Genomic DNA, 11036 nt, shown 5'->3' on the forward strand with positions numbered 1-11036 from the left:
TAGAGCGACGCCATAAAGGAATGTATGGAATAAAGGGAAAGGGGAAGAAGAAAACCGAACAGGGTGGTGGCTCGTCCTGACTGAATGGAAGAGTTGGAGAGGCCTGAAGAATTCACGTCCCCATTTTTTTGTATGCTTTTTAATTTGTCGTTTTTATTTTTATTTTTATTTTTATTTTTATTTTTATTTTTATTGCGTGGGGTATGTGTAATGTTTGCCACTCCCAATAAGGGTGTGTGTGATTCTTTTCTTTTCTCTTCCCTTTTCCCTATTATGGCAACTTGTAATGTGTGTATGTGGTTATATATATGCATCTTGACTCACTTTGAGCACTTGCACCCCCCGAAGAGGGGCGGAGAGAATTAAAAACAAGGCATCAGAAGACACACGTGAACCCCTTAAAAGGTGAATGCATTGTTCATGAGGAAAAAGGGGGGGGGGGGACAAAAACATATAAAGAAAGGGAAAGAGAGAGGCGTCTTTTATGTTTTGTTTAACAAAAACAGAAGAAACAACATTAAAGAAACGCTTGCAATGTGTATTTCTGTGGGTCGTGTGGCTCTCTCTGTGTGTAGGTGGTGTTTCACTCTTTATGGTAGCTGTACACATCTGTAACGAATGAGAATCTCACTGAGACCACAACTGCATGCGTGAGCATGTATGTATTTAGGTGTGCCTTTGTGCTGCACCAATGCAGAACGAGGTGTTTCTCACTTTTTCAGGTCTTTTCAATATTCCCCTATTTCTTTCCGTTTTGCTTTTTGTTGGGTTTCTTGTGATGGGCCGGTGTCGGGCACTGACGATTGGGGGAAGAAGGGGGAGAAGAGGAATAGGTTTATTTTATTTTAATTTTAATTTTTATTTAGAGGGCGGCGCAGGAAGAAAAGAATATGAGGTTTCGCATGTTCTACGATTTTCTGCAGCTCCAGCGCTGGGAGCGGGATGTGTTATCGAGGGACTCGCGTCGGGAGGGTTTTTTTGTTCGTGCCTTTCGCCGAGTGCCGTGGTCGGGAGTCGCCATGTTTTTCTTCATCATGGTCTTTTTTGGCGTCGACCTTGGCGCCGGCATCAAACACACCGCCAGCCAGATACGCGAGAAGAAGGAGGAGGCGATGCAGTCCGTGGAGCTCCAGAAGGTGCAGGCGCGGCAGTGGTCCGTGGAGCAGGTGAAAAACTTCCGCGAGGGGGAAATACCGAAGCCCTCGTGGAGTGAAGGGGGCCCACGCAGGGCGTCCTCGTCGGTTTAGCGGCCACAGTGTGTGCGTGTGCGTGTGTGGGGTTGCCGTGCGCTTTTCTAGGAATGGCGTGAGCGGCAGTAGACTGAGAAACGTGCAGATGTGCGGGGCGCATCTTTTTCGTGACGGTTGCGGGTGTCAAAACGACAGGATGTGTGTGTGTTGTGAGTGATTTTTTGTTAGGTTGGTGGTTTGCTTGAAGGGGAATGCGAAGGGCAATGTTGGGCCTTTTTTTTTTTTTTTTTTTTTTTCTCCTCGGGTGGATGTGGTGCCCACGATAAATGGGTGCGAGGAGGGGTGGTGACATTATTCCTTTTTTTCTTTTTTTTTTTTTTTTTTTGCCGAGTTTTTTTTTTTTTTTACTTTTGTGATTCATTTTTAACCCTTTTTTCTTTTGGTCTGCCGCGTTTGTGCGGAGTTTTCATGCATATTTATTTATTTATTTATTTCACTGGCACCACTCACGCCGAGTCAAGAAATTTTTATTTTTTGGTTTTTGGTTTTCTTGCTAGTGTGCACTGCGGAGGAAAGAAACGTTGGAGGGGAAATTCCGGATACGCGGAGAGAGAGAGAGCGAGGCCGCCTAATGCTGTCGCGTGTGATCAAAGACTTGTACTATTTGAAACGCATCCACAGCGTCGTGCTGGACGAAAAGCTCGGACGTGCACTGAAGGCGAAGCTGAGTGCATTGGACCTCCGCGATGGTCCCTCCCCCGGCCCCACCGCACTTCGCCAGTTGATGGAGTGCTTGGTGCACTTTCAGCTTGAAAGCAGCCCGGTGACGGTGAACGCGATTGCCCTCGTGCGTGAGGAGCTTCCGCGGATGACAGGCAGTCAGCTTTCTTTAACCATCGCCGCATGTTGTGCGCTCGGTCAACATGATGTTTCCGTGTCTGCCGTGTCATTGCTGGTGGAGGCGTTGCCCAGCATCGAGTGTGCGGGAACCGTACAACTCATTCAGTCTCTTGCAGCTGCCGGCGTGCGGCATGAGGACACGTGGTCAGTTATTGCAGAGCACTGTGTGAGACGCATTGATAGTTTTACGGGGCGACAACTGTATCGCATTATTGAGTGTTTTTATGAGCGAAAAGTTCAATACCCGGATTTTTACGTTGTGGCCGAGCGTCACATTTGTTCACAGCCGTCTACGTACATCTCGATGGAACACTTAACCGGCGTCATTGAGTGCTACAGGGGGCTTGGTCTTCCTGTTGTGTCACTTCTGGCCGCTAGTTCCACCCGTTCAGCGGAGGGATTTGACAGCGGTCTGGTGGCGGTGGCCCCCACGAGGACAAGGCGAAGTCATCGCGAAGGCGGGAGCCTCACCCCAGCAGGGGGGGATGGGCCGTCGAACCATGCCGTGATGGCCACCTTCTTGGAGTCGGCATTGAAGGCCATGAAGGTGGCCGATGACCCGCAACTTAGCGACATGTTGCAGAAGTGTGAGGCAAAACATGTGATGCATGCAGAGATTATGGAGGCGGCGGCTTTGCGGCTGAGTGAGCTGCACGCATCGTCCCCGAACTTTTCAAGAACGACCGCACTTATAAGACTCATGATGCGTTTCCACAAAAAGGAATGGTTTGTCTCTGCTTCCCAACCGCTCTCTCGACTCTTGGATGAGTGTGCCGAGAGCGCCATCCCTGTGCTTGGGCACCGTATGCTTTTGTTGGCCGACGGCGCATTGAAATTGTTTCCCGCAGAGGTACAACCAACGCAGTTCTACGCCGCTTTGGTTCGTGACCTCAAGTTTGACGACGTAGCGGCAAGTATGAATGCCAAGCGGCTGCCGATTGTTGCGGGAGTCATGATTTCTCTCCGTGCATACGGGGGTCATGCACTGCTTGAACAACACATGTCTATGATGTCAGTCGCGGCGGCAAACGCGCCACTACGAGTTCAGGTGGAGCTTGCCGCCATGCTGGCGCCGCTTCCAGCCGCACGAAAAGCTTTTCTTTCGGATCTTTTTCAGTCTCTCTCTTCACAGAAAAATTGGGTGCGTCTTCTCACAGCGCGTGAGGCAACTCTTCTTTTGGAGGGCCTTGCTCAGAGCCGTTTGCCGTTCAATGACTTACTGCTGGTGGTGGTGGAGTACACCAGGGAAAATCCTGGCCGATTCGACACCCCGGATTTGGTCAATGTCCTTCTGCGGTGCGCGACGCTGGGGTTTAGTGACATTGAGTTTTACTCCACCACGGCAACACATATTCTGGAGAAGAAGTCAAGGACTACCGTACATGATCTCTGTTTGCTAATGTACGTTTTCACTTTTGTCCTGAAAGGTGTGATTCGCGTCGTGCAACAGATGTTACCTCGTTTACGTGTTTCGGCAAGCCACACAAGTCCACGTGACATCACGTTGGTGCTTTACAGCACGGTTAAACTTGGCATCGCTCGTCACACAGAGGTGACGACGCCTTTTTGTGATCGTGCGGTGAACATTATTACTTCCTTCAAGGGTGAAGAATTGGCCAGTTGTATGACTTCTCTGCGTGCCCTTCGGTTTGACCACGAGGCTTTTCTCTCAGCTTCGGCCGAATTGCTGGGCGCGGAGTTGTCACGTCGTGAGGGCACCGTGAGGGACAAAGAAGGGGTTCCACTTAACGACACGCAGGTGATTTCGATCACGAGCGCCATTGTACATTTGCGCCGCACTTTATTACGGACGGAGTGGCACGTGCCCCTTCAGCGCATCTGCTTTGGCTGCCTTTCAACGGCGTCTGCCACTCAGACGCATCAAATCGCCGTTGTAACGGCGGCCCTCGACGAGGCACCGTGCTACCCAGAGCAGTGGGATAAGTTACTTCAACACGCCAACGAAGTCTGCCGTCGATTTCAAAATGGCACCATCACAGCGGAGGTTCTTCTTGCCATCCACGATCTCATTCCACTTGACGGCGCTGACGACCGAAAGGATGCACTTTTATCTTCCCCGTTGTTTACCTGCTCGCAGAGAAATCTGGCGGATATCATGGCCAACACAGAGCTGCGTGACAGATTGCGCAGCAAGGGACTGCTGGCCCTCATAGCGGGTGTTAGCGCACCGTTCCATGTTGATGAGGCGGAGCGCACCTTATCTTGCGGCGTTCCACTGCGTGAGTCTATGCTGCTTCATCACAAACAAATGCGACAGGTTGCAGCAACTGGGGGATCGAAACGCAGTAAGAGTCGTGCTCTGAAGCCAACGTCTATAAAGGCCTCGGCAAAGTCGAAATCCGCGCGAAAGAAGAAGGAGAAAGATGAAACAGACACCAGGACTCACACCCGTCGTCGTGGTGTTCCGTCCGGTAAAATGCGTGCGGGGACCACCACTAGCAATGGGGATACTAGTATGGATGATGATGATGGTGAGGCGGTGGGTGCAAAGAGCTCCACTCAGACGAAGAAAAGGGATGGAGTGAAGAAGCATTTCATTGACTTTGGCGTGGACTCCGAGGCGAATGTGGAGGAGTTTCGTATTTAGGCCAGCTTCCACCTCCTTTCCTTTTTATCTCCCTGTGTTTTTATTTTATATTATGAAATATATGTCTGCACGGCATTTTGTTTCCTGTGCTTTTTTGTTTGGTTCATCCTTAAATGTGCTTGGATGACAACTTTGACTCCGCCGACTGTGCGCAGAGGCGTATTTTTTCCCGCTTTCTCTCTCTTTTTTTTTTTTTTTTTAGCGTTTAAGGAGAGGGGTGTGTGTGTGTGTGTGTGTGAAGGTCAAAAGGACACACATGAGGAGGAGGATCCGTAGAGAAGGATGGCCTGGCGTTGCAGTTCCAAGAGTTTTGTTGCATTTCACTTTTTAATCTCATCATTAAGGGTGCAGTAACGTCGTCTCCATCTTGTCCCTGTGGCTGTGAGGGGAGGGCGGGGCGACTGATTGCCATTGTGCCTGAGTCATGTGAGAGAGAAAATAACCCGCAATGGGAAGGGGCCACCGGCAGTTTTTCATTTATTTTTATTTCTTACTTTTTACTTACTTTACTGCTTGTTTTTTTTTTTTTTTCACGTGGTATGCATTCATATGTAGACCAACTTCTTTCTCTTTTCTTTTTCTTTGCTCTGCGGCGCTGCAGTGTTGTGTAGGCGGAGGTTTTTTTTTGTTTTTTTTTTTTTAGTTGATGCTTTTGCGACTGGTTCTGTACGTGGATGACGTGCGCCTTCCTTTGGACATGAGGGACACGTGCATGCGCGCCCACAACATGTCGGAGCTAGCAGGTTACTTGAAAAAAGTACTGCATCGGCCCCCAAGGGTTATTTTGTACTGGAACTTTGAGCACAAGCGGTACGAACTGCTGACATCATTGCAGACTCTTCTGCAACGGCACAGTAACGGCGATGCTGCCCACGATGTAAATGCGGACGTTGCCGTGTTGGCACATTTGTGGGTGGAGACGAGGCCGCCGCGGCTAGACCCTGTGGACCCGGATTCGGATGTCGAGGAATACGCGGAGCTCAAGAACCATCTGCAGTGTTGGGCAGGGAATAAGTACGTTATGTTTTGTCTTCAAAGTGCCTTACGCGTGACCGACCCGAGGAATGAACGTTTGTTTGACGATTTACGGTGTGCACGGATGGGTGGTGACCCCGAACACGTTGAACTCCTCTACTACACAAATAATTCCCTTGGTAGCAGCGAGGTGCTGCAGCGCGGGTTTGAACGGGGAGGAGAGAGCGGTTTGAGCCCGGCACCACTGAACTCCGCCTCGCCAGCCACTGCGGATGCACGGCTGCCGCCTCTGTTTGTCTTTTCCTCCTCCATGAAGGACCAGGACGACAAGGAAGTTTTTCCTTCTGAGCCGCACAAAGTTCTCTTGTGCGAAGTCGCGTTGGGCCGCGTGTGGTTTTCTGATGTTCCACTTTCGAAGGGAATTGAGGCACCGCCATCCGGCTACGATAGCGTGTGCTACCGTATGGAGAGGGAGGACGGGGGCATTGTGAAGACAGTTTGCGTGGGAAAAAACTTTCAGGCCTTGCCGCGCTACGTGTTGACGCTGGTCGCGAAAAAACGTGATCGCCGGGAAAAAGTTTTTTGTGGCATTCACACTGGCGCCGGTGTCTCGCCGGCACCAAGCCCAAGTCGTCGGGCGGGGAGCGTTGGCAGTCATCCGTGTGTAAATACTGGAATTACATCACCTGTGCATTCCTATCCGAAAAGGACCGCTTCGGCACCCCCGCTGGTGAATGGGGGGCGAACGCGCTCTCAGTTGTTCTCCACCATTGTCCATTGTGCTGTGCACAGCGGCATACTCTTGGGGCTCTGGTGCTCGACGTGTGGTCACGTCATTTGCCCGTACTGTGCCTCCGTTGGTGACCACCGGGGTCATGAGGTGGCAGGTGTAGAAAACGTTGTGGGTGACGTGCGAGGAAGAGTACGGGGGCTTTGCCATCGACTTTCCGTGCAGCTTGAAAATTACCAGCGCGTTGAGTCTCAGCTTAAGTCGCAGCGGACGGAACTGCTGGAGAAGCATAAAGCGGCAACGTCTGCGGTGGAAAAAGCCTTTTCTGACCTGCGGCGCCTTATTGAGATCAAACGACGGGAATGGATAGCACGTCTGCACGAGCATACCCGCTGCCTAGATGAGCCTCTGAAGGAGGTGGGGCACGTTGTGCAGCAGTACACGAGGACCATCCAATCGTTGGAGCATTCATGGGAGCGAGCAGGCGGACAGTGCTTTTCTTTTGTGGATGCCGAAGGGGATGTGCCTGCTGCGGTGGTTATTGTCACTTACTTGATAGAGACGTCCAAGCTATTGAAGGAGGGACTTTCTTTGGCAGGGAAGCGCCATGACGAGGGGTTGATAAAGGCGGCCAATGCATCTAAACTACTTTTGTCCAATGAGGCCACTCTTTTCCATGTTGATCTCTCAACCGTGCGCCGGAGCGTCGAACAGCTTCTTTCTGAAAAGCGTGCGGATCCTTCCAAGAAATCTTTGGCAGCGGCTGTATCAGCTGTTAAAAGTCCAGGGACGCATCCTGTGTCCTCCGAAAAGAAATTAACAGGCGGTATTTCCGGGCAATTTGCTACCGCAACGCCTCTGCCGTCATTATTGTTGCCACGGGCCGATGGGAAAATGAATGAATTACCGCACGATGATCCCTTTTTGGATGCACAGAGCACAGCACGACAGCAGTTATTTTCGCGGCGCTTCTCAGATGTTTGTAAAGGGTTTATTTGGTGTTTGCGCAACGTAAGTAATTACTTTCATCATGGCCAACGTCGAGCGGTATGCTCTGGAACATTTAATTTGATGGGTTTTCAGTGGGATCTTCGAATCCAGGCTCCAGATGCGATGGCGAGGGATGGCACAAATGCCAGTCAAACCGAGCATTCTGGCGAGGATGAATCTGTTGGGCTTTTTTTGTATCCTGTCGGCCACACACAGCGTCTGGACTTCCGTGTTTCCGTTTTTTCAGCGGTGTGCTGGGCGGAGTGGGAGGTTTCCGGGTGGACGGCGTCATTTGCTGGTAAAGGGTGGGGCATTTACCCCTTGTTGCCGCGTCGAGAGTTGATGCAGAGGGATCGACTGGCGTCGGACGACATGTTGAAGATCTGCTTGGCGCCTACCAGTGGCGTCTATTAGAGAAATGGCCATATATAGAGGCGCGGGGTATATCTAATAAAAGGCGAAGACGATGATGATCCCGAGTGCCATCGCCATTTTGGTGGCTTGAAGGGACACGAAGGAAGAACGACAGATGCAATGGGCGTGTGTGCACATGTTCGTCTGGATGGGGTAATTTGTCCCGGACTTCTCCCCGCGTCCTCTGTGGTGCCACCTCTTTCTCCCATTTATATACCCGCCCTCTACAATCGGGTACACATTTTTTTTTTTCTTCCCGTCTTGCCCCAGACCTGTGCGGTTTTACTTCTGTTTACCTTTTTTTTTTTTTTTTAATGGACTTTTGTGCATACCAAAAGAAAAAAAATTGATTCGGCAGGAATTTGATTTTTGAAATTCTTGTGTTTATTGCCGCAGTGTAGTGTAGTTGTCTCTCGATGTCTGGTTCAAATGCCGCACGCATAAAAACTTCTGTGTGTGGTTGCATGCCGTGATACTTTTCTGGGGATTGGGATTGGGATTTCCTTTTTTGCTTTATCTTTTGCTTTCTTGGGTATGCGGTGAGATGCATGCATCTAGATGGATACATGAGTGGAGGAAACGTGTGGCGGCTTCTGTTTAAATCATCCTCTCGAAGCCGTAGGGCGTTCCGGTGGGCGTGGCTCTGGCAGTCCCCCGTGTCGCGTGACCACACTCCGCTGTGGTGTATTTGTGATGGTCCGGTCTTTGTCCGGAGTGTGGGAGAAGTCTACCAGTGCGAGTTGTGTGGTGGCAAACAGCGAGGTGTGGAGTGCGGCCCAACGTCTCTTTTCTTCGGCTTTAAGAACGGCGGTTGTGTTTCCGTCACGCCGGGTTTGGGCCACGGCGAAGGCGTGCGTCGTGTTTTTGGGGAAATTCACTCGCATGTCAGGGCCACAGGGACGACCTACACCGATCTCGTCAAGCGAATTCCCACTGCCTGGAAATCAAGTGGCCGCAGCCTAGAGTCGTACAGGGAATGGTGTGATCATGTAATTTTGGAAAAGGAAAATTCTTGTCATGGAACAACGCACACCCAAAGCGCTTTAATTCAGCGGCAACACGTCTCACCTGACGATGTGCAACTTGCCGTGTATGCACTGCGCTTTGCTTTAGCCGTCTACGCCCTGCCGTACGAACTGGGATACTTTAACACCCCCGCTCGCTCCCTCTGGCTTTGGATGCCGTGGTACAATCGTTACACGATTGCGTCGACGGCAGATCAGGTTTCTTCTATTCGCCGTATTCTTTTTGGCGATAAATGCGATCCGTTGCTTGAGGTGGCGTACGCTCGCTATTCCGCCGCTCTCCAGCAGCCGTGTTTTGCTATCTTTCTTGACCATCGCACGCGAAGAGTGGTGGTCGCGTTCCGTGGAACAGTCTCACTGACAGATATTATTACCGACGTGGCTGGCGGTTACACCAACGTCTGCCTGGGTACGTACCGCAGCGCTGTGACGGGTGGGACGGAGGAGTTACGCACAAACGTACCGCGTGGTTTCTACATGAATGTCATGGAGGCGGGAGGACATATCATGAGTGCGCTCAGCGTTATCCGGGAGAGGTATCCTGACTACGCGCTGCTGAGCGTGGGACACTCTCTTGGTGCCATTGAGGCGATTCTTTTCCATCTGCTTTTCTTTTCTCCAACAACACGGCAGGGGGCGGATTTACGTACAATCGCCTTTGCCCCTGCCCCCTGCGTCGAGCAGGCGGTGATGACAAGAGTCAATGAGCTGCTGGGCGAAGAGGCGATGACGTCATGGGTGTACGGTCTGGATGGGGTGGCGCGGCTACAGACAAGTTCTGTGCGTGACCTTTTCTTTCCATCGTCCTCTGCCGGTTCATCGAAAACAAAGAAAGAAGGGAATGAGGCGCAACAGCCGCAGTTGCCGCAACTTTCGATCCCTGGTCGCGTGTTGCATCTAACGGAGGAAGGCACCGTTGTGCTGGACGTTCCTGCCAATGTTCCGTGGCGAGAGAAATTGTTTTTTGGAAAGGAGGCTTTGCTGCACCACCTCCCATCGATGTACGGTGTGGCCCTTCACAAGGCCCTTCTGGCACGTGAGGCGAGCACAAGAGTTTCTGTAGAGATGAGGCCATGATACAAGAGATGGCCAGAACGATCTTGAAATAAAAAACAAAACAAAAACAAAAACAAAATGAGGAGTGAAAAAAAAAAATAGATGCTTCTCTTCTGATGTTGTTTTAGAAGCGAAATTTTTTTTTTTTAATTTATTTTTTATTTTTCAATTTAAATTTTTATCATTATATAAATATTCGTCTTTAAAATGTCTTCATTTCTGGGGGGAAGGAGGAATGCCACTTTTATTGGGTGCGAGTGTTTCACAGCAGCGATGGGCAAGATGATCTTTAGGTCCGGCACACTCACAGTAGAGGAGGTGCTTGTATCCGTGCGCATGTGTTTATTATTTTTTCCTCCCCATCCTTGTGGTGTTATTACCATACACACAGTCGTTGAGGCCTGATAGGCGTTGCTGCCCTTGAAAGAGTTTTTTCCCCCGTTTTTTTTTATTTTTTGCCTGGCTCCGCACTTAAAGATGCGTTGCTCATATTTGGTTTGGGTTTGTCCGTTTTTTTTTTTTTTTTTTTTTTAAGGAAGTTATTAGATGTCGTTTGAGTCCACGGGACACCGCAGCACGGTGGGGAGTTTAGTCAATTCCTTCCGAGGTCGCGGAAACATTCTTCAATCCCTGCGCGGCATTCAGAGGGATCGTGGGACGAGTGCATGGTTTCAGGAATTGGCACAGGAGGCTGAGGAGGAGGGCGACGCCGCCTTCTTTCGCCTTCGAACCCCTTTATTTGAGAAGTCGGCGCGCCCGCACGTGTTTTCAGCAGAAGAGAGGCGGCGTATGGACAAGTATGAGAGTATCGATTACAGTGAGGCCCAGTCCTTAACGTATAAGGCCCGAAAGTTGCATCTAGAGAAGGAGCGTCGCTGGTTGAAGTGGATGATGTTTATCTTGGTGGGAGTCGGCGTTGGCTTGTGGTCGGTGCTTCTTCTTCAAACGCTTGACTTCTTGTCGGCTCAGAAACGGAGTCTTTTGGAGAGATTTGTGGGGTCCCCGGTAGGAAATAAGACGTTGGGCAATGGCACGCAGTCCATTGGACTGACACCTGGCGGAATGCATTGGAAGGACGTGGGCAGAGGTTATTTAGTGTACATCTTGTGGAGCGTCCTTGCCGCCATGCTTCGCTGTGTTGTGCTATC

General features: G+C 50.6%; 5 protein-coding genes across 5 annotated transcripts, besides 11 other annotated features; all 5 read left to right on the forward strand.

The window, feature by feature from the left end:
* Positions 1-11036: a sequence feature (heterozygous, non-Esmeraldo-like haplotype).
* Positions 151-194: a microsatellite.
* Positions 835-865: a sequence feature (AT_rich).
* On the forward strand, positions 891-1247 carry Tc00.1047053503839.39 (hypothetical protein, conserved; the record flags this gene model as incomplete). The annotated part of the gene is made up of 1 exon (XM_801512.1): positions 891-1247. The coding sequence occupies one exon, from the start codon at positions 891-893 to the stop codon at positions 1245-1247; it is 357 nt and encodes a 118-aa protein (XP_806605.1).
* Positions 1464-1486: a microsatellite.
* Positions 1549-1596: a microsatellite.
* Positions 1664-1684: a microsatellite.
* On the forward strand, positions 1822-4698 carry Tc00.1047053503839.30 (hypothetical protein, conserved; the record flags this gene model as incomplete). Its single annotated transcript, XM_801511.1, has 1 exon — positions 1822-4698. The coding sequence occupies one exon, from the start codon at positions 1822-1824 to the stop codon at positions 4696-4698; it is 2877 nt and encodes a 958-aa protein (XP_806604.1).
* Positions 4916-4936: a microsatellite.
* Positions 5168-5229: a sequence feature (A-rich).
* On the forward strand, positions 5345-7807 carry Tc00.1047053503839.19 (hypothetical protein, conserved; the record flags this gene model as incomplete). Its single annotated transcript, XM_801513.1, has 1 exon — positions 5345-7807. The coding sequence occupies one exon, from the start codon at positions 5345-5347 to the stop codon at positions 7805-7807; it is 2463 nt and encodes an 820-aa protein (XP_806606.1).
* Tc00.1047053503839.10 (hypothetical protein, conserved) lies at positions 8356-9909 on the forward strand (the record flags this gene model as incomplete). Its single annotated transcript, XM_801510.1, has 1 exon — positions 8356-9909. The coding sequence occupies one exon, from the start codon at positions 8356-8358 to the stop codon at positions 9907-9909; it is 1554 nt and encodes a 517-aa protein (XP_806603.1).
* Positions 9941-9967: a microsatellite.
* Positions 10026-10093: a sequence feature (A-rich).
* Positions 10399-10420: a microsatellite.
* Tc00.1047053503839.5 (chloride channel protein, putative) lies at positions 10435-11036 on the forward strand (the record flags this gene model as incomplete). Its single annotated transcript, XM_801514.1, has 1 exon — positions 10435-11036. A coding segment is annotated over one exon (602 nt), but the record flags the coding sequence as incomplete, so codon positions are not given.

Source organism: Trypanosoma cruzi, genomic scaffold, assembly GCF_000209065.1.
Source record: "Trypanosoma cruzi strain CL Brener 1047053517029 genomic scaffold, whole genome shotgun sequence".
Classification (NCBI taxonomy): Eukaryota; Euglenozoa; class Kinetoplastea; order Trypanosomatida; family Trypanosomatidae; genus Trypanosoma; species Trypanosoma cruzi.